The sequence below is a fragment of the Chiloscyllium plagiosum genome, unplaced genomic scaffold (genome assembly GCF_037043375.1).
Source record: "Chiloscyllium plagiosum isolate Xiang-an unplaced genomic scaffold, Cpla_swu_hap1 HiC_scaffold_31, whole genome shotgun sequence".
Lineage (NCBI taxonomy): Eukaryota > Metazoa > Chordata > Chondrichthyes > Orectolobiformes > Hemiscylliidae > Chiloscyllium > Chiloscyllium plagiosum.
This window is the reverse complement of record NW_028270169.1, coordinates 30361313-30384615: the sequence shown is the minus strand read 5'-3', so window position 1 is coordinate 30384615 and position 23303 is coordinate 30361313. Positions and strand designations below refer to the sequence as shown.

Genomic DNA, 23303 nt, shown 5'->3' with positions numbered 1-23303 from the left:
GCCTGAGGCGGGAATTGAACCTGGGTCTCTGGTGCTGCGAGGCTGGGGATATTTTTCCTGAAGCACGGAGGTTGAGGGTTGACTTTATGCAGGTTGATTAAATCATGAGGAGCATGGATAGGGTAAATAGACAATCTCTTTTCCCTGGGGTGGGAGAGTCCAAAACTAGAGGGCATAGTTTTAGGGTGAGAGGGGAAAAACCTAGAAGGGACCTAGGGAGCAACTTTTTCACGGAGTGGGTGGTGTGTGAATGGAATGAGCTGCCAGAGGAAGTGGTGGAGACTGTTACAATTACAACATTTAAAAGGCATCTGGATGGGTATGCGAATAGGATGGGTTTAGAGGGACATGGGCCAAATGCTATCAAATGTGACTAGATTAATTGAGGATAGCTGGTCAGCAGGGACGAGTTAGATCGAAGGGTCTGTTTCCGTGCTGTACACCTCTATGTAATAAGTTCTTTAAAAGACTGTCCATTTTCCATGTAGAGTCTTTTGATGCATTTTTCCAATCCAGGTCGGCCAATTTGTTCCTCATGCTTTCATAACTTCCACTTATATTTAACCTTCTTCCTTCAGATTGAATACCTCACTTTTAAACATAACGTAAAATTAGATCCTATTGCTACTCATTGTCCTCTCTGTGGGGATGTCTGGTTCATGGCCGTTTGCTTAGGGATCCAAATGAGAGAATAGAGGTAGAAATAATCCCATATCTAAAATATAATAAGACATTTAATTAGAGAAACCCCATGGCTCAACTTGTTAAATTGAAGACCTAAAAATGCATAAAACACGATATATTTACATCCTGAGATGTAGTTTGAAGTTGGTCTTAACAGAAACATCCCAAAAAAATTACATTAGTGGGATCTCCCAAAAGTTTATAAAACAAATATTTAGTAGGCACCCCAAAATGCACAAGTGAGATTTTACAGTTAGAAAAATGTCATGCTTTATTTGAATAAAACAAAATTCGAGCAGAAATGCAGTAACAAAAATAAAAACTGAAAAAAATTCTGAAGTAGCAGTTAGCAGTCGAATGGCACTGTGATAAGTAACAAATAAACAATTCTACTAAACAGCAAGTAATCAACACTTATGGAGATGATATCTAGATGATGATATAAATTCATGCTGTTTGTCTGTTGCTTGGTGTAATTCTGTTCTTAACTGTCTTCAGATTCTAATTCTGTTTTACACGACCATGCCTTCTTAAACGGACTTGCAGAGCACACTTTCACACTACTTTAGTTGCTTACTATAAAGCAAACTACTCCTTTGCTGTACTTTATGGATACCACCTCCATGACTGCTGAGAGGATGTAGCAGAGTATTAGCTGTAAGGTTTCCTAGGCAACAAGCTGTTCAATCTGGTGCAACACTGCTGCTGTCTATGCAATGCTGCTGAGAAACTCAAATTTTCGTTTCATTTCCAACAGATTTGTATATACTTCTCATCACTGACGCCCACAAAAGATTTCTGATTGAAAAAAAAAGGCAAAAGATAAGGATGAAGCCCCACAAAGATACTGAAATGAAATCAAGCTTGTAGGACCCTCACAGTTTGCAGAAAGTTATTAGTTCATATGAAAATGCTACCAAATATTCAGAAACATTGCTCGAATCAATTTGATTTCAGAAAACCTGTCTGAGTGGTTAGATGGAATGCTAAGGCATATCCTAAAATTTCATACATTAGACCATAAGACAAATAATGCAGCATTTGAAATTGCAACAAAAACTCAAAGTGATATCCAAAAAATTGACAGTACTTCAGTTAGTTGATCAGAGCTAAAAAAACTATCAAGACCTCTTTGTAAGGCAAAGCAGAAAGAGGGTTTAAGCTAGGCATACTTAGATGACAGATGTCAGAGTGTTTGCAGATGAGCTGCAAATGAGAGTTAGAATCATAGAATCCCTAGTGTGGAAGCAGGCCATTTGAACCATCGAGTCTACACCGGCCCTCCAAAGAGCATCCCACCCAGACCCAACCCCAACTCTATCTCTGTAACCCTGCATATTCCATGGCTAATCCACCTAACCTACACACCCCTGGACACTATGGCAACTTAGCATGGCCATCCACCTAACCAGCACAACTTTGAGAAGAAACTGGAGTACCCGGAGGAAACCCACGCGGATACTGGGACAGCATACAAATTCCACAGTTACCCAAGGGTGGAATTGAATCTGGATCCTTCGTGCTGAAGCAGCAGTGCTAACACTGAGTCACTGTGCTGTCTCAAGGATGGCACAAGCCAGGTGAGAATGACATCATGACAGCAGCAGTGGTAACGTGTTTTGGGCCCGTTTGATTGTACTACTTTTAGATCACAACAGTCACCTCATGCACTGAAACTATTTTGTTTTCACAGGCATTTGGCCAACCATTCTGTCATTTAATCCTTAATACAAGATTGATTTTAATTCAAAGGGATTCTCTTTTTCCTCCCCACCACGTGTCCCCTAGTTTCTACAGATGGAGCCACCCTCTTAAGCAATCTAACTAGACAACCCTGGATGACAAGCTCCCAGATTCTTGCCTGGTGGCTGTACATCTCCCAGACCACACTAGCCCTAAACCTTGGACTGGCCACGACCCTTTCCCTGGACATCAGAGGCAGAGACTCCCTGACTAAGAACACCTCGACTAGATGCCTGACAGCCAGTTCCCTAGACTTGCTGCACCCAGGAAGCCAACATCCTGTGGGGATTTTATCAAAACCTTCTGAAAATCGAAATAATACATTCACTTGTTCCCCTTTATCGACTCTGCTAGTAATTATCTCAAAAAGAAGAACAGGTTCCTCAAACCTGTTTACTACCTTGCAAACTGCAGCAACAGACCTATTGAATTTGGGAAGAAGATCACCAAAGCATCCATATCTCCGTAGCTACCTTTTTCAAGATGCTGGGATGTATAATATCAGATCCTAGGGACTTAGCTGCTGTCAGTCCCATTAATTTCTCCAGTGTAACTTTCTCACTAATATAAGTACCTCATTCTTCTTCGTGCCTCGAATTGCTAATTCAGGGAAATTTCTTCTATCTTCCTCAGGGAGGACAAATACAAAGTAATCATTTAGTTTCACTACAATTCTCTATTCTCTTTCATAAATGCTCCTGCCTCTGCTTGCAAGGAGCCCACACATTTCCTTTTTGCATAGCACGGAAGATTTTACAGTTTGTATTATTCTTTTGATATTTCACATTCATATTTATTATCCCTTTATCAGTTTCTTGATCCTTTTTTTCTAAAATCCATCTAATCCTTTGTTACACTAATATTTCTAAATAACTGGAGAGACTATAAAGACTACATAGACATCTTTAACTACCCATTGCCCATGCACCATCATATCTTTTTAATTATTTCCCAATCCACTTCAGCCAATTTGTTCCCCATATCTTCATAATTTCTTTTGTTCAAAGTAAGCACCCTGGCTTTAGACTGAATTACCACACTTTAAAACATAACATAAAATTCTAATCATAATATGGTTACTCGTCAGTAAAGGTTATTTTACAGCAAGATTACTAATTACCATTTTTCCATTACATAGCACAAGACCTTAAAATGTCTGTTCTCTAGTCAGTTCTTCAACATTCTGCTCTAGAAAACCAACTGCAACACATTCCAGAAACTCATTCTCCACAGCATTAGCCCTCATAAAATTTATTCGGTCTGCACGTAGTTTGAAGTTAACATGATTACTGTACTATTTACACTACATGCCTTTCTAATTACCTGATTTAATATCAGGCCCAACACTACCACTACTGTTTGGTACGAGTTGTTTACAGTCCAAAGTTTGCTAACCTTTGCTGCTTCTTAGCTCCACCCAAACAGAATTCACATTTCTTTATTCCAACAGAGATCCCTCTTTACGAATGAACTGATACTGTATGTTATTGTGTTCTCTTTTGTTCATCTGTCCTTTGTTCCCATTCCATTTTGACTCCCATACTTTCTCATTTATCCTTACCTAGCCCTAGACAACTGAACTTTTTCTGCCCTGCATTATGGTCAACACCCCTCAGCTCTGACCTAAATACAATCTTCTGCTTGTCCTAAAGATGGTGTTTAATTTTGACTCCATCTGTGCAACACCTTCTACACAGAAATGATAGATAGGGATGACTTATGATAATCATGGAGAAAAAGAAACAACAACCATTCCTTTCAAAATTTTCCAGTAATTTTGGTTTGTTTTCTTTGTAGCAAAATATGTGGAACAATGTGTCCGTTTCTAAAGAACCATGATTCATATGGGAACGATGAGCTAATTACTACAAGGTATATTATCAAAATTTCATGTCCCACCATGGAAGTTACACATGTTCATCATGATAAACTGAAGGGCTTTCCTGTAGATGACAAAAGGTTGGGTGAAAAGAATGCAAATCTTGGCAACACACAAATGTTGTATTCTACCTACCTCATACATTATTGTGTTAAGATTTTGCTGACCAGCACTGTGCTTCTTATTTCCACTTTCTTTCCGTTGCTCTTTAAGATCAGTTAGAAGCTTAAAGACCTAAAAGGAATAACAAAAGGATGAAAAATTGCCGATAGAACTTTCAGCTAAGATTTCAATGTAATAAATAGGGATGATCCAGCAATCCCATTATTCCACCAGGTCAGCTACATCCACATGGCATGCAAATTTGCAACAGGTTTATAATTATACAGTTACAATGCTCCACCTGACACTCCTTCCATGTAAACATTGTACACTTACAGATACAATAAATAAAGACAGTTTGAATTAATTTATGGGCGGCACGGTGGCTCAATGGTTAGCACTTCTGCGTCACAGCACCAGGGACCCGGGTTCAATTCCCGTCTTGGGCAACTGGCTGGGTGGAGTTTGCACATTCTCCCGTGACTGCATGGGATTCCTCGGGGTGCTCCGGTTTCCTCCCACAATCCAAAGATGTGCAGGTCAGGTGAGTTGGCAATGCTAAATTGCCTGTAGTATTAGGTGCCTTAGTCAGAGGTAAATGTAGGGGAATGGTTCTGGATGGGTTGCTCTTTGGAGGGTCGATGTGGACTTGTTGGGCCAAAGGGCCTGTTTCCACACTGTATGGAATTTAATCTAATCAAAATATATTGGCACTTTGACTCTAAACAAATATAGAAAATATAGAGAAGCAAAGAAAATAAAATGATAAACTTTTTATTATTTAGATGAACAAATTCTCATACTTCAATTTACCACACATAGCACAAGTGTTCTGCAGAGAAAAAGCAAATAATGCAGCAAAATTCACCTCAAAATAGCACTTAAATTTCTTTCAGAGTGTGGGCATCGGTAGATCAGGCAACATTCATTGCCAATCTCTAACTGACCTTGAGAAGATGGTGGTAATCTGCCTTCTTAAACCACTGCAGTCCCTGAATGTGGGAACACCGTAGTGTTGTTAGGATTGGAGTTCCAGTACTTTTACCCAGCAATAGTGAAGAACAGCAATATTATTCCAATTTAGGAAGGTGTGTGATACGAGGGGAATTTGCAGGTGGTGGTACTGTCATGAGGTTGCAGCTTTGGAAGGACTGTGGGAGTTTTTTTGGAACAGGAATCATATTGGAGTGAAAATATTAACTATTTCTCTCTCTAGAGACAGTACCAGACCTGAAATTTTTCTGTACTATTTTTATTTCACAGCTTCTTTTTCAATCATTGAAACGTGCACAAAGTTAGAAACTTTACCTCATAATTACTCAGCATTGCAGCATTTGCATCTTTTCTGAAAGAGAAAATGAAAGGATCAAGTTTTGCTTTGAAAAAACATTACAGAAATAAAAGAGACAAGTAATAGAGTACAGAATATAGTACTGCTTTTGAAAAAGTCAAATTGCTGTAACTCAGTAGTTAGTGAACACACGGAAGCACTGATAACTGTTCTTAATTAGCAACAAGTCACTTTGACAGGACTTCCAACCACAAGGTAAAATTCCCATGGCCTGGATTTGGTTGTCAGTGATAAAGTGTGATCTTTGCAGTTTGGTTTGCCCTGTTCCTAACATTTGTTCTAGTGCCAAGTCAGGAGGATCTCCAGCAGTTCAGCAACAATGATGCTATGAAGCAGAGTAAGTGCTCAATTACACTGAAGTATCTCACAGACAGTTACAAAGTAAAATGCTGATTAAAACTGATTGTCCTTTACTTTATACATTTTTTTTCCCAAGACAGCAAAATGAAGATTGGGTACAGATTATAAGCTGAAATATAAAACCAATTTTAAAAGAAATTTAAATGTTGGAAGTTCAGAAAATGTTAACAGAACACAAATCCGAGTTTTCAAAATCTAGAGATGTTTGTCAGCAGTGGTTTGACATGATACAGAATTCAAATCCCAGTTACATTTATTAATATGGCAGTTTCTTTCAGCGGAAAGAGGGAGGTGCTCATAACATCAATGATTGCATTCTATGAGAAACTCAACAGTGCAGCCATGGAATCACTGACAGCTTTGAACTTATGTGCATCACTGAATGGTTTACACTCTGCACAGAGGTTAAAGTTTAGTTAATATCCAGGCATACACTTTTTTCAAATCAGTTTGATTTCAACTTGCACCTCACAAAACTCCCACCCCCCATGCATTACTTGTTCTCCATATAATGGTTATTTTAAATCAACATGTTCAGATGTGTTATGATCCATTGTCCAGGGCAGGTGGGATTTGAAGTCAGGCTTCCTGGCCCAGATATCAGGACATTACCATTGCGCCACAAGAGTTCATTCTATTCCCCATATATACAGCCAGTCAAGTTCTTAACTAATTATCCCTAAATTGACAAAGTACCATCACCTGTTCCCTAGTTCCATTTGGTTTCAGGAATACCTACCAGACCCGATTAGATGACAACATGAACTCCAGAAACTAATGTCAGTTTCAGAGGAATAATGAGGCTAAATTCAGACAGGTTTGCATCACCACCATAAAGTCCACATTAATATCTCTGTTTTACTTTACAGTCAGATATATAATTTTACTGCATGCAAAATAACTCTATTACTAGGTCAAGAACTCATAATTTGAAGGTATGTTTTTATTACAGTGCTCTGTGGGAATGTTTCTGGCAGTTTCAAATTCCTTATTGTGAGCTAATTTATGTCTTGTCTGATAAGGGAAGATGAATTAAATAGTATAGTAGATAAAGTATACCTGTACAATACCATGTGTTGTTGGGAATAAAATTAATGTTGGCTAAAAATAAAGAAATGAAAATAGTGTAAATATTAAGGGAAATTATACAGAATTCAAATGAAATTAAGGCAGTGTTTGGTGATGGCACAACTGCTTGTGTAGTTGCAAAGACTATCCATGTCATTGCCAATGAGGTCCCAGGCAGCTAGCTGCAGACCATTTCCTTTGTGTTTCACAGATGCTGTAAGTGCAAGAAAGAGGCAGTAGCTGAGGAGCAAGAAGCTCAAGGGAGAGGCAGCAAGAGCATGGGCAGGAGTAGCAAGTGGTTTGTGAACACAAAAAGCATGGCGCTTGAGAGAGGGAACTAACTGGAGGGCTAGTGAGGACTTGGAAATAAATGACAAGTGGGAGCAGTGAGCAGTACACACAGAATGTGACAGCATGTGTTTGACCTAGTAGCATATAGGGCAGCACCAGTGCAATGAGTACTTCCACTAGTTATGACATCAACTATGAGGGAATCTGCTTGTGTCAGTGTATTTGGTGGGTGCTGAGTACACATGGACAACTATTCTTGTTCAGGGGCAACAGTGTAAAATTAACTTCATTTGAAAATCAGATGAAGTTGCAAATTGAAACATAGCACAATTGTAGAGATTTTACGAATAAAGGAAATGAGATAAAGCAAAATAGAAATTGTGGCCTATATTAAAATATATTTGTTTTATATACTTATCCACAATGTGCAGATTAACATTATTATATGGATTAATTTGACATAGACATGTTAGAATAAACAAACATTGAAAATATTTCTCAAATTCTATACGCATGCAAGCACCACCTTGTGTTCTAATACAAGGTGAGTCATCGAGTGCATGTTGATACATGGGGCTGAACTTTACTAAAGATTTTAGCTTCTCAATGGTGGCTACCTGCTAATTTATTGACCCTACCAACCTTGCCTCCATTCCTACTGAAGAATAATAAAGTTCTAGCTACCGTAATGGATTGGTTTTCGAAAGCAGGCATGCTATTTGGAGCATGTGATTTGATTTGCAACAGGGTGTATCTTTTAGAAGGACTAACTGAGGGGTCCTCTTGTAGTGCAGTGGTAGCGGCCCTACCCTGGACCAGGAAGCCAGGGTCAAAATCCCACCGGCTCCCAATGTATGTAATAACATTTCTGAACAGGTTGATAAGAAAAAAAAGGTCAAATTAAAAGAAAAACACTAGCTGTTCCCTACTTCTCCCTCACCTTTTTTGGTTTTATACTGCCCTTATCGAGATTTGTTTGTAAATTATTCAACTGGAAACATGGGCATTTACTAATGGTGGTTAATAGACAAAAAATATTATGGGTGATTTGATGATGGAAAAGAAACCCACTCAGTTGTGTGTAAGTGCACTTGTGGATATGAAAAACAGAAAACTACGCTAGCTGGAGTGCTCTTGTGGTGCAGTGGTATCATCCCTACGTCTGAGCCAGGAGGCCTGGGTTCATGTCCCATCTGCTCCAGAAGTGTCAAAACACGCTGACTTAAAGGTTGACTTAAAATCATAAGTATACCACTAACTCAGCAAAGAAGTGAAAATAAACGGGACCGTGGAAAATTTGTTGATAGTGAATGATAAGGAAGGAATTTCATGGAATCACAGGGAAGAAGTTAGGATTTGCAGAATTTGGTGGTCAGTCAAAAGTACTGCTCAGAGGAGATATAATTGATTATTAAATTAGATAAAAATAAAATATATGTTAAAAGGGAAGAACCTCTTTGAAGGTTGGGAGAAGGGAATATCGGGTATTGAAAAACTAACAAGCATGGAAGAAGAGTTGAGCTACAGTGAGTTTCTGAATGTGGAAAGAAGAAATAACTTAAAATTTATTCATGAGATATGGGCATTGCTGACTGGGCCAACATTTATTGCCCAGTCTCACATGTCTTTTGGAAGGGACAAGTGAGCTGTTTTCTTGGATTACTGCAGTTTATTTGTTATGGGTACACCCAAAATGGCGTTAGTGTGGAAGTTCAAGAATCTCAGTTGTTACTGTGCAGAAGGAGCCCATTCGGCCCATTGTGTCTGCACCAGTTCAATTCCCTAGTGCCAATCTCCTGACTTTTCCTCATATCCCCCACACCATTTCAATCTAAATAATTATCTAATTGTGCCCTCTTGAATGCCTCAATTGAACCTGCCTTCACCACATTTCAAACCGTGACTACTCACATGTGCTAATTTTGCACATACTTTAAACCTATGTTCTCTCATTCATTTTTCTTTGATGAGCAGGAACAACTTCACCCTATCTACTCTATCCAGCCCTCTCATGACTTTTAAAACCTTTAACAAATCTCCCCTCAGCCATCCTCTCTGAGAACAAACTCAACTGTTTCAATCTATACTCATAGTTCCATGATTTTGACATAGCAACAGTGTAGGAATGATCATATATCTCCAAGTCAGGACGATGAGTGGCTTGAAAGGCAACTTGACCGTAGTGATGTTCCCATATATCTGCTCCCTTATCCTTCTGGATAGTAGTGATTGTTGATTTGGAAGATACTGACTAAGGAGCTTAGGTGAATTTCTACAGTGCATCTTGTGCCTGCTACCAAGCGTTGACAGTGGAGGGAGTGAATTCTGGTGGAAGTGGTGCCAAATTAGGTGGGTTGTTTTGACCTGGATGTTGTTCAACTTCTTGAGTGTTGTTGGAACTGCACTCACCCAAGCAAGTGGGATATATTCAAGGTGACAACAGACTTTTGCCTTGTATGTGGTGAAAGGTTTTGGGGAATCAGAAAAAAGTTACCACAACAGGATTCCTAGCATCTGACTAGCTCTTGCAGCTACAGTATTTATATGGCTAGTCCAGTTCAGTTTCTGATCAATGTTCACCCCCAGGAAGTTGACAGTGGGGGATCCAGTAATGGCAATATCATTGAATAACAGTGATAGAAAGATCCTCTCTTTTTGGTGACGGTCATTTCCTGGCACTTAAGTGAAAGGCAATGGAAAGAAAAAGTACAAAAGTGGCAAACAGCAGTAGGACAGAGCAGGAGGTGGGAGGCATTGTAGAGTGGGATGACGATGGGTGAATGAAAACCAATACTTCCCCTCCATTACCCAGAGGAATAAAATACAAATTCAATTTTTTTTCCCCATATGGGAAAACCCAGTCTGGTTTATTTTCAGAGTTTTCTACATAGCATTGGAAATCCCCATGGGGTGTTTTACTCTATATGGCAAAAGAGGGGGCTGCAACTGTGAAAAAAAATAAGGTTTAAGTTCTTCTAGTGTTCTTAAAACTTATCAAATCATGTGAAGTCCTTTAAATTCTGCAGCAGTTTGACTGTTCGAAAAATACTAAAACAATTCAAATAGCGTTAATATCTTGATTGTTTTTAACCACTTTAAAAGCCAGAAATTTAAAAGCAGTTCATATTCCTAGCAGGATCAGCACAAGATTGAAAAAGCACCACATTGCAAACAACCTTAGCAATAGGAGGATTCAAAGAGGAGTACAGGTACAGTATCAAATCTGGCCATCAAAAAAACCAGTGATGCAACATGATGAAAAAGCAATAATGTTTTAAGCTGTCATACAAGAATTTCAATTATTGTTAGATGAGTGAAATAACTTACTGGTTCATTGGACAGTACTGGTGCTGCATTGATACAGTGGTATGCCAATCGGTTGTAGACTGTATACCTAGCTTTACTTGCTGTCCAAATTATCTGAGCCAACACTGACCTAACCCCCCAACCTGAACCATGTGACTTAAAAGACCTGCAGGAGCCAAAAGCCAGCAATGGACTTAGTCCCAAGGTTGCTGGTTTTGAGACTCCGTTACTGTACAGATATAGATCATTTAAATGCAACACTCAGTCTGAGAAAAATACACCTGAATTAATTTATGTGAATACTAAAAAAACAGTAAATCACATGCTATATGTGAGCTTCAGTACATCAGTTATTTCTGAATAAAAATGTAAATAGAGAATTGCATGTACCTGTACATGCTTTAATCCAACCAATTGCAATTTTTGTGTAGTTTCTTTAACTTCAGAAAATATCTGCCACGCACCACAGTTGCAAAATCAGACTAACTGAAGCTAAATGACATTGATCCAAAAACATGTTAGGAGGGGTTTACTTAAAATTCAAATGATTCAATGCAAAGTTAAGTATAGAAAAACAAAAAAAAGGTGGGGGCAACAGATGAAAAGGACAGAAAAAAATGTCATGGTCAAGCTTGAGATCTAATTTTCATTTTATAACAATCCTGTGAAGTGTCTAGGAGTATTTTATTATATTAAACAGACTAATATAAATGCATCATGTTGTATTTATGGTCACTTTGTCTTGACTATGCTTAATCCTTCTGAATATCAACCTAATGATGTTCATAAAGGTAACAGTTTTCTTTTTGATAACAAACTTCCTTAAATAGTATTCTCCCTCTCAAGTGTTATGGACCAGACTAGACCCCTTCCAAATATTTTAAGGTAGCCTAGACCCTAACATTTTCTTATTTTAAAGGTAGTTATGAAATGGGTGTTCCACATGTGATGCAACTGGTCAAACCACTTGCCGTTAAGCAAAACAATTTATTTAGATACTACGGTTAAAGGACAAACAAAAGAAAGAGGAATTAAAATAACTTAACTATTGGAAAATTTAACCAAATAATAGATACAGTACCTATTCCTAATTAACTGTTCCAATGCAGTAATATCCCATAAACAGACCCCTTAACAAAAAGGTAAATTCAGACACATTGTCATGTACAGTTTCCCAGTCCATGAGGGAACTACATCAAGAGACATTTCAGAGAAAGTCACAGTGAGGAATCATTTACCCAAGTTTGCAACCCTTCTGGGACCCGAGAAGCGTCCAACTGCTACAGCTAAAAAAAAAACTAGGAAGTGTGATTTGAGAGAACTTAAAGGAGTCTTAACATTTTGACTTAGGCCAGCTCCCGTAGCCACTTCGCCACCTCTATCTTTACATCCTCTCTTCCAAAAACAACTCAGAACAAAATAACCTTTTTAACGTGACAGCATTGTCACACAAGATAACATATTTGTAAGTAATCTATCAAAGAACCAAATTTCTGTCACACGTGATGGCAATCAATGTAAAATTGCTCACTTAGGAAAACTAAAAGGTTCTTTCTGGGATAACCATTCTTTTGAAACCAACATGAAGCAAATTCCAAAGCGTAGATAACCTTGTGAATGACTTTCATAGCTGAATGTGGCATCTTCAAGATGCTGGGATTAAAATATTGTAAAGCAGCCTGGAAACCTAAAAGGTAATTCTAACTGTGACAGGTGCTGATTTCTCTGCCTCAAAACAAAATATCACTCATATAGTTGGGGTGTTGTTGCAAATTTCAAAAAGTTATAAGGGAGCAGACTGGGAGATCAAATCTGATATCATTGGTCTTAAAAGAAGTGTAAAAATTTAATCTTCCTGGCACAATAGAAGAAACTCTGCCACAGTATTAAGTAAATGAAATTTGCTCATTAAATGAAAGAAAACCCACTGGTCTGAATTTTCTGATCAGCAGTGGTTGAAAGGGGCATAATTTAAGGAGTGTAATCATAATTAATACCTGCCCACTGACATTCGTTGGGCTTTAAAACTGCTATTTGTGGTATTTAGAAAACTAAGACAACATGCTGCCCTCTACAGGATATTTGGGACATATGAGCAATAGAAGTAGGTTTTAAAAATCCTTACTGACACATGTGGACATATAAGTTAAATGTATAAATGTAGAAATGATTTCAATCAAAAGTTATGTATAGAAAGCAAAAGGGGACAACACATGAAAGGGACAGAAATGTAATTTTTAAAAAGTCTCCAATAATTAAAATTTAAAGAAATTAAACTTCACTTTTATGAAACTAAATTTTCTGTGCCAGTTGTTTGGTTGCAAGTAACCCTTATCCTGTCACTAAACATTCACTGATACTTGAATCCACAAATCTTAACTTCTCCTAGACTCTCTGATGAGTAACTGAAGACGTATGGTGCAATGAAGCTTGAATAGGAACACCATAACTTGGAGAGCAACTTCCTCATATCCATGTTTATCAGCATCTGTTTGAATGTCTACATTATGTAGAACTCCAGGCCAATGTATGCAGTCTCTGTCCGATTTGCCCGTTCATAAAAATAAATGCTGATTGCTAAGTCACTGATATGAAACTCAATGTCTATTCCATGAACCTAATTTCTATGAAATTAACTATCCATTTGGCATTTGGGATTCTCACAACAACATTTCACTGTCGATAATAAATGAATTTAAATTGTGGATGCTACCTGGGTTATTAGTTCAGACTTCTGGATTGCTAGCCCAATTGGATATCCATTACTAAAAACAACAAGTGCTGGATATCACAGGTCAAGCAGCATCCATGGAAAGATAGCAAGCTAATGTGGAGTCTCGATGAGTTTTCATCAGAGCTCCATTATATTGCACACTTTTATATCCTTCTAGCTTTAACTTTACATTGGCTCCCAAACCACCAAAGCCTTAAGTTTAAAACTCTTTATATTCAAATCCCTATGTGGCCTTGGCTCTCGATATCAAAATTGATTCTGATCGTAGGAGACTCTCTGAAATGGCTATTTAGAACATAGAACATAGAACAATACAGCACAGAACAGGCCCTTCAGCCCACGATGTTGTGCCGAACATTTGTCCTTGCTTAAGCGCCTATCCATGTACCTATCCAATTGCCACTTAAAGGTCACCAATGATTCTGACTCTGCCACTCCCACAGGCAGCGCATTCCATGTCCCCACCACTCTCTGGGTAAAGAACCTACCCCTGACATTCCCCCCTATACCTTCCACCCTTCACCTTAAATTTATGTCCCCTTGTAACACTCTGTTGTACCCAGGGAAAACGTGTCTGACTGTCTACTCTATCTATTCCCCTGATCATATAAACCTCTATCAAGTCACCCCTCATCCTTCGCCTTTCCAATGAGAAAAGGCCTAGCACTCTCAACCTATCCTCGTACGACCTATTCTCCATTCCAGGCAACTTCCTGGTAAATCTCCTCTGCACTCTCTCCAAAGCTTCCACATCTTTCCTAAAGTGAGGCGACCAGAACTGCACACAGTACTCCAAATGTGGCCTTACCAAGGTCCTGTACAGCTGCAACATCACCTCACGACTCTTGAATTCAATCCCTCTGCTAATGAATGCTAATACACCATAGGCCTTCTTACAAGCTCTATCCACCTGAGTGGCAACTTTCAAAGAGCTATGAACATAGACCCCAAGATCCCTCTGCTCCTCCACCTTATTAAGAACCCTACCGTTAACCCTGTATTCCGCATTCTTTTTTGTCCTTCCAAAATGGACAACCTCACACTTGACAGGGTTGAACTCCATCTGCCACTCCTCAGCCCAGCTCTGCAGCATATCTAAGTCCCTTTGCAGCCGACAACAGCCCTCCTCACTATCCACAACTCCACCAATCTTCATATCGTCTGCAAATTTACTGACCCACCCTCGACTCCCTCTTCCAAGTCATTAATAAAAATTACAAACAGCAGAGGACCCAGAACTGATCCCTGCGGAACTCCACTTGTAACTGGGCTCCAGGCTGAATATTTACCATCTACCACCACTCTCTGACTTTGACCGGTTAGCCAGTTCTCTATCCAACTGGCCAAATTTCCCACTATCCCATGCCTCCTGACTTTCCGCATAAGCCTACCATGGGGAACCTTATCGAAACCCTTACTAAAATCCATGTACACTACATCCACTGCTCTACCCTCATCCACATGCTTGGTCACCTCCTCAAAGAAATCAATAAGACTTGTAAGGCAAGACCTACCCCTCACAAATCCGTGCTGGCTGTCCCTAATCAAGCAGTGTCTTTCCAGATACTCATAAATCCTATCCCTCAGTACCCTTTCCATTACTTTGCCTACCACCGAAGTAAGTCTAACTGGCCTGTAATTCCCGGGGTTATTCCTATTCCCTTTTTTGAACAGGGGCACAACATTCGCCACTCTCCAGGCCCCTGGTACCACCCTCGTTGACAGTGAAGACGAAAAGATCATTGCCAACGGCTCTGCAATTTCCTCTCTTGCTTCCCACATAATCTTAGGATATATCCCGTCAGGCCCGGGGGACTTGTCTAGCCTCAAGTTTTTCAAAATGCCCAACACATCTTCCTTCCTAACAAGTATCTCCTCTAGCTTACCAGTCCGTTTCATACTCTCCTCTTCAACAATACGGTCCCTCTCATTAGTAAATACTGAAGAAAAGTACTCATTCAAGATCTCACCTGTCTCTTCCGACTCAATACACAGTCTCCCACTCCTGTCCTTGATTGGACCTACCCTCGTTCTCGTCATTCTCATGTTTCTCACATACGCATAAAAGGCCTTGGGGTTATCCTTGGTCCTACCCGCCAAAGATTTTTCATGCCCTCTCTTAGCTCTCCTAATCCCTTTCTTCAGCTCCCTCCTGGCTATCCTGTATCCCTCCAATGCTCTGTCTGAACCTTGTTTCCTCAGCCTTATGTAAGCCTCCTTCTTCCTCCTTACCAGATATTCAACCTCCCTCGCCAGCCAAGGTTCCCTCACACGACCATCTCTTTCCTGCCTGACAGGTACATCTATATCAAGGACACATTGTATCTGTTCCTTGAAAAAGTTCCACATTTCAATGACATCCTTCCCTGACATCCTATGCTCCCAACTTATGGTCCTCAGATCCTGTCTCGTATTTACCCTTCCCCAATTGTAAAACCTACCCTGTTGCATGCACCTATCTCTTTCCATAACCAAGGTGAAAGTCACAGAATTATCACCAAAATCTTCACCCACTAACAAGCCCATCACTTGTCCTGGTTCGTTACCGAGTACCAAATCCAATATGGCCTCCCCTCTGGTCGGACAATCTACATACTGAGTTAGAAAAGCTTCCTGGACACACTGCCCCATCCAATCTACTTGATCTAAAGAGGTTCCAATCAATATTTGGGAAGTTGAAACCGCCCATGACTACTACCCTGTGGCTTCTGCACCTTTCCAAAATCTGTTTCCCAATCTGTTTCTCCACATCTCTGCTGCTATTGGGGGCCTATAGTAAACACCCAACAAGGTGACTGCTCCTTTCCTATTTCTGACTTCAGCCCATACTACCTCCAAAGGCAGATCCCCCTTGAACTGCCTTTCTGCAGCCATTATACCATTTCTAATTAGCAACGCCACACCCCCTCCTTTTTTACCACCCTCCCTAATCTTACTGAAACATCTGTAACCAGGAACCTCCAACAACCATTCCTGTCCCTCTTCTATCCACGTTTCCGTGATGGCCACAACATCGTAGTCCCAAGTACCAATCCACGCCTTAAGTTCACCCACCTTATTTCTGATACTCCTTGCGTTGAAGTATACATACTTGAACCCATCTCTGTGTCCGCAAGTATTCCCTGTCAGTGCTACCTTCTCCACAGCCTCCCTACATTCCTGGACATCCTGAAAAACAGCTAACCTACTTGCTGGACTACAAGTCCGGATCCCATCCCCCTGCCAAATTAGTTTAAACCCCCCCGAAGAGTGCTAGCAAACCTACCTCCCAGGATATTGGTGCCCTTCTGGTTCAGGTGCAACCCGTCCTGCTTGTACAGGTCCCACCTTCCCCAGAATGTCCAATTGTCCAAATACCTGAAGCCCTCCCTCCTAAACCATCCTTGCAGCCACGTGTTCAACTGCACTCTCTCCCTATTCCTTGCCTCACTGTCACGTGGCACCGGCAACAACCCAGAGATGATGACTCTGTGCGTTCTAGCTTTTAGCTTCCAGTCTAACTCCCTGAGCTTCAGTTGCCCAGTCTTCATGTTCTGGAATTCCCTCTCTAAACTATGCTTCCTTCTTTTTTTAAACTGACCCACTAACAACACTTTTAATATATCCTTGAGCTTAGCATTCATTTTTATCCTATCATGCCACTTAAGTTTGTTGGAGCTTATTTCGATGTTAAAACCACAATAAAGAATTGCAAGCTCTATAAGACGTCTGTCAACATTCAATACAACGGATGCCATTAACAAGTGGAAGACAAACCATGATCAATGCATCGTCAAAAGCTACTCACCCAACCATCCTTCACTCCCCCCCCCGCCCCGCCCCCAGCCCTTACCTTCCTTCCACAACAATGCGAGACAAAGCAAATAGTTTATACAGAGAACATTGCAATTGAAGTCACACCACACTCCCTGTTCCAAACCCTCACATTGACAGCTTCTCTAACATCTCTACTTTCCACACCCAATGCAGGCCATGCTCTTTCAGGTCTAATGTGTTGCAATACTGACATTCCTGATCCCTTCATCCACATGCATCATCTGCAACAAGTTGAATATACTTCACCAAAAGTAAACAAACAGGGATATTGAACCCATCTGGACTTTTCCTGTGTTTTTTTTTTAAGTTTGCCACATAATTAATAACCTCAAGCTCGGCCAAACCTCTCTATCTGCATAAATGATTTATTCATTCATTCCACACAGAGAGCCAGGAGACTCACACCAAAACAAAAATCAGGCTATTTGCACAACATACACAGGACAACCAAACTGAACGAGTCTTGTCTGAAGTGAAAGAAAAGTGTTTAAAAAGTGTTTAGAAACCCAACCTCAGTCTTTATATGATTTGGAAATGCTGGTGTTGGACTGGGGTGTACAAAGTTAAAAATCACACAACTCCAGATTATACTCCAACAGGTTGAATTGGACCCACTAGCTTTCGGAGCGCTGCTCCTTCATCAGGCGGTTGTGGAAGACAATTCTTCATCTGAGAGACTTAACAACCAATCCAGGTATTTTTCAATATATAATTTTGGTTACACCATAATGTAAGCTTTTGCTATAAATTCTGTGTTTTACAATTGTTTACTCCACAACCACCTGAAGGAGCAGCGCTCCGAAAGCTAGTGCTTCCAATTAAACCTGTTGGACTATAACCTGGTGTTGTGTGATTTTTAACTTTGTACACCCCAGTCCAACACCGGCATCTCCGAATCATAAAAAGACTGAAGTCGGGTTTCTAAAACCAGCGACAAAACGGAAAGACAGATTGAGAAACGATCCAGAAACAGAGCCGTAGCTTTGGTTTCTCAGCCCCTGCCGGACTCCCGACTCCGTTTGAACGCTGCGAGCGTCTATTTATGAGGAAACGTTGGTTTAAAAACTGGAGCGACGCTTGAGGAAAAAACTTACACCTCCATCCTGCCCCCGCTCTCTGGCCCTAACAGCCGCTCACACGCTGCAGCTTGGTCCGGCCCTCATACCGGAGGAAGAAACTGGCTGCACACGGACACGTCATTTCCGGTACTGAACCCTAGCCTCAACTGTCACTGATCAGCAGGCTCGAGGGCAAGGAACCGTTGAAGGGGCCGCGGGTGGAAACAGTGTGTAAGGACATGGTTCACGGTCGGGTGTCAACTGGAGAGGGAGAATGTGGTGTCTATTAATGCTGTCCATGACTTTAGAGAGAGAGAGGCACCGCGTGGGATACAGTGCTTTATTTCCCCCAGCAACTCTGCTGGGGGAGTTTTAGTCCCTTCCCTTTCCTGCTCTCTCCATTCCTCCCTCCACTTTGATGTTTTGCATTGCCCATAATGGCCATTGCTTGTAATGCTAATTGGCTGCACGGGTGTTTTACTGGTGGTGGTCCTCGGTGGGTTAAAAAAAAGTCATGAGGATTTTGCTGTTGGGAAGATAATTTAGTTATGATAGTTGCTACTTTTGGGTATAAACAAAGTGAAAGGAAAAACAAAGTTACAGTAATTTGGTGGTGGGAAAGTTGTTTGGTTGTATGTGATAGTGCTTCAGGATGTGTAAGGATATGATTAATGTCAGTGCACCTGTTAGTCCCAACTTCAAGTTTCACCTGCTCCAGAGGAGTGTAATAATGTCTCTGAACAGGTTGTTTAGAAAAAAATGTTGTGTGAAGATATAATTGAGACTTGTGGTGCAGTGGTAATGTCCCTGTCTCTGGACCTAAAGACCTATGTTCAAATCTTATCTACCCAAGACAGCTGCCATCTCAGTTCCAAGGCTACCATAACACATTTGAACAAGTGATTAAAATCTCTATCAAAGATGTTTGAAGGAGAAAATAACATTTTACAGGATATGATGTGAGACTCTTGAACCAGGAGGCTCAGGTTCAAGTGCCACCTGCTTCAAAGTTCTGCAATAATCTCTGAACAGGATGACTCGAAAATTTATGTGAAAAGATACGGGTGCTTTTATGGTACGGTGCTAGTCATAGAGATGTACAGCATGGAAACAGACCTTTCAGTCCAACCTGTCCATGCTGACCAGATATCCCAACGCAATCTAGTCCCATCTGCCAGCACCCGGCCCATATCCCTCCAAACCCTTCCTATTCATATACCCATCCAAATGCCTCTTAAATGTTGCAATTGTACCAGCCTCCACCTCTGGCAGCTCATTCCATACACGTACCACCCTCTGCGTGAAAAAGTTGCCTATTAGGTCTCTTTTATATCTTTTCCCTCTCACCCCAAACCCATGCCCTCTAGTTCTGGACTCCCTGACCCCAGAGAAAAGACTTTATCTATTTATCCTATCCATGCCCCTCATAATTTTGTAAACCTCTATAAAGTCACCCCTCAGCCTCCGACGCTCCAGGAAAAACAGCCCCAGCCTGTTCAGCCTCTCCCTGTAGCTCAGATCCTCCAACCCTGGCAACATCCTTGTAAATCTTTCTGAACCCTTTCAAGTTTCACAACACCTTTCCGAAAGGAAGGAGACCAGAATTGCACGCAATATTCCAACAGTGGCCTAAGCAATGTCCTGTACAGTCGCAACATGACCTCCCAACTCCTGTACTCAATATTCTGACCAATAAAGGAAAGCATACCAAACGCCTTCTTCACTATCCTATCTACCTGCGATTCCACTTTCAAGGAACTATGAACCTGCACTCCAAGGTCACTTTGTTCAGCAACACTCTCTAGGACCTTACCATTAAGTGTATAAGTCCTGCTAAGATTTGCTTTCCCAAAATGCAACAACTCGCATTTATCTGAATTAAACTCCATCTGCCACTTCTCAGCCCATTGGCCCATCTGGTCCAGATCCTGTTGCAATCTGAGGTAACCCTCTTTGCTGTCCACTACACCTCCAATTTTGGTGTCATCTGCGAACTTACTAACTGTACCTCTTATGCTTGCATCCAAATCATTTATGTAAATGCCAAAAAGTAGAGGACCCAGCACCGATCCTTGTGGCACTCCACTGGTCACAGGCCTCCAGTCTGCAAAACAACCCTCCACCACCACCCTCTGTCTTCTACGTTTGAGCCAGTTCTGTATCCAAATGGCTAGTTCTCCCTGTATTCCATGAGATCTAACCTTGCTAATCAGTCTCCCATGGGGAACCTTGTTGAACGCCTTACTGAAATCCATATAGATCACATCTACTGCTAGTGTTCCTGCCTCTGGACAGAAACCTTGTGTTGAAACCCCATTTCAGATATGATTTTTAAAACGTTTTGTTCAACGTTATGGGGGCAGATGGAGTGTGCGGAAACTGGAGATTGAAAGCAGGTAACGATGCTCTTTGAAGATCTGATGCAGAGACCATGGGCCGTATGGTGTCTTTCTGTGCTGTAATAATTGTGTGATTCAGTTTCATTATTACTTCTCATCAAGCATCTCACTTTCTGGAGCAGGAGAATTTCAATCAGAATCTTCTGCCCCAGTGGTTGGATGCTATCACAACTGCCAAAACATTATATTTCATGATATGACACTTTCAGCTCCAGTGGGATTTGATCCTAAATCTCCTAGCTTAGGCTTCACATTTACAGTTAGCTGCAAGGCATAAGGGCTACTCATGGAGGTGAAACAATTTAACTTTGCGTAAAAGGTGGAAGGGTTAGAGAGCTAGAGTGGCTATAGAATGTATAAAGACTCATAGTGTTATTGGGGAGAGTAACCCAACAGGGGTTAATGGGGCAAATCATTAGCGGGAGTGGGGGCCAGCTATGATCGTCCTTCAAAAGGCAGGAAAGGCCATCTTTTGATATTGGGCTGTGCAACTTAGATTTGGAGATAAATAATGATGAGCAGCCATTCCTGCAGTAATTGAGTCTTTGGAGTGAAGGTATATAGAGCTATTGTGCACAAGGCATGGAGGGAGTGAAGGTGCTGCTGTCTCTATACGGTATGCTAACAACAATTGAACTTCCTGCATCCTACAGTCCAGCGTCTCTGAAGAATCACTTAATATGACAAATAGACCTCATGTCCCTAGCAGCAATCCATTAGAGATGGCTGCTAACAACTGTTATGAAACCAATTGAGATACAGAAGTGCTACAATAGCTGTCATCTTGGTACCATGGCTACTGTGGAGCAGACACTGTACTACTTAAGATTTGGTTCTGGTGAACAGTTTAGGGGATGTCTTTCAATACAGTCACTCAAGGATTCTTGAATTGGATTGGTCTGCTGCACTCTTAAAAGAATAATCTTCCTGTCAGGTTGGATCTTGATGAAGGAGAAATGGTGGAGAAGTACTTTCTTGGGGGTTAAGGAAAAAGTGGACAAGGGTGACCAAACCTTGCAAGGCCCTCCATAGGTCTGGCTGAGGCCTCAACATCTCAAGCAGGATGGAAAGAGAACTAGGCCCACACCTGTTGAGCCAGTTCTATCTTAGATCCCTTCAAACTGGAGGACAAATTACCATAAATGCACCTTTTACAAAATGAATGAGAAAATTTAAGAAGTGTACAAGTCATAATGATCCCTGTCTGCCCAGTGCCTACATGACAATTCTCAAATTGTTCCATTTCAAATGTGTCTCTTCTCACTTCACTATTTGTGTGCCTTAAAGCCATCAATTGTTAGAATTGTGGATCTGGCATTAACCATCTCATTACATTGAATCCTTTTCAATAATCACAGCCTGAGCAAAGATTAACTAAGTGTGCCAGTACTACTGACATGACCGCTTCCCTCTTGACCAAACTAACTGAGTGCACTTCGTATGGTAGGGGATGAAATGAATACAGCTGGGATGCCCTTGTACTCAGGGACCACAACAGATTTGTTCGTATGTTAGCGATTTTGAGAAGATTTGTAGCTCAGGTTGATAAGTATGTAAGTTAGCTCACTGAGCTTGAAGGTTTGTTTTCAGACATTTTTTACCATACTCGGCAACATGCTTAGTGAGAGTCTCTGAAGTGTTGGTGGTATGTCCTTCCTCTCTCTTTATAGGTCTTGGTTTCTTCAGGTGTTCTTATATGTTGGTGAAGGGGGAAACCATGTGTTATGACACTGGGTAAACCCTTCTGCTAATTTTAAACCAAACACACAGAAAATCTCACCTTTCATTGTAATCGGTTAAAGTATGAGTGACAAAGAACTACCCAAATCCCACTATTTAAAGAAAAAAACAATTTATTCTTTAACTCCAAGAAAAGAGAACATTAAACAACAACTATCTACACTGTAATTCTTCTTTGTCTGATTGATTTATGTACCTCCCACTCTACAACAATATACTGTAGTATTGGGGTAAACCCTTAATTAAGATTTACAAGAAAAATCAAATTTCAAAACCAGTCAGATGTTGATACTCCTGGGTCATCTTCAGTCTTCTGCTGCATAGGTCTCTGAAAGGTCGCTTTCAGAGAGCGGGTTTGCAGGTAATCTCCTGGTGCTCTTTGCCTCTCTGGCTAACTGTTCAACATGTTTGATTTTTATACCCCAAAACATCAGATTGTTTCATTGGTTTGATGTCATCAAAACAGTAAATTCAAATTTGTTTGGGTTTTAGTATCTTGATGCATAATTTAAACTGGCTAAATTTGATTTGTTGTGGGACATAGCAGTTCAGCTCGGCTATTTATTTCATAACCAAATGTTACATTTTAAAATTTTTCAGCACACTCTGTGCTTGCAGTCAGTCACATGACAGGCTTGCTAGCTTTTCAACTCTCTTAAAGGTACAGTACATGCCTACAACCTCATAACACATGGCTACAGATCCTTCCTGTATTGATGTTGAGTCAGTCAGCGGGGCTGGTGGGGGTTAAATTCTGATCATGTTCTTGACT

General features: G+C 40.7%; 1 protein-coding gene across 1 annotated transcript in view; it reads right to left on the bottom strand.

Annotated features, from left to right (window-relative positions):
• Positions 1-18510, bottom strand: part of crcp (calcitonin gene-related peptide-receptor component protein) — a 100153-nt gene extending 81643 nt beyond the window's left edge. The window contains exons 1-3 of the mRNA XM_043718530.2: positions 18429-18510; positions 5717-5753; positions 4442-4540 (exon numbers count right to left, since the gene is read on the bottom strand). Coding sequence (XP_043574465.1) covers positions 4442-4540; positions 5717-5753; positions 18429-18436 — 144 coding nt within the window. The 5' untranslated portion in view covers positions 18437-18510. The remainder of the gene's footprint in view (positions 1-4441; positions 4541-5716; positions 5754-18428) is intronic.
• Between the last annotated feature and the right edge of the window lie 4793 nt (positions 18511-23303).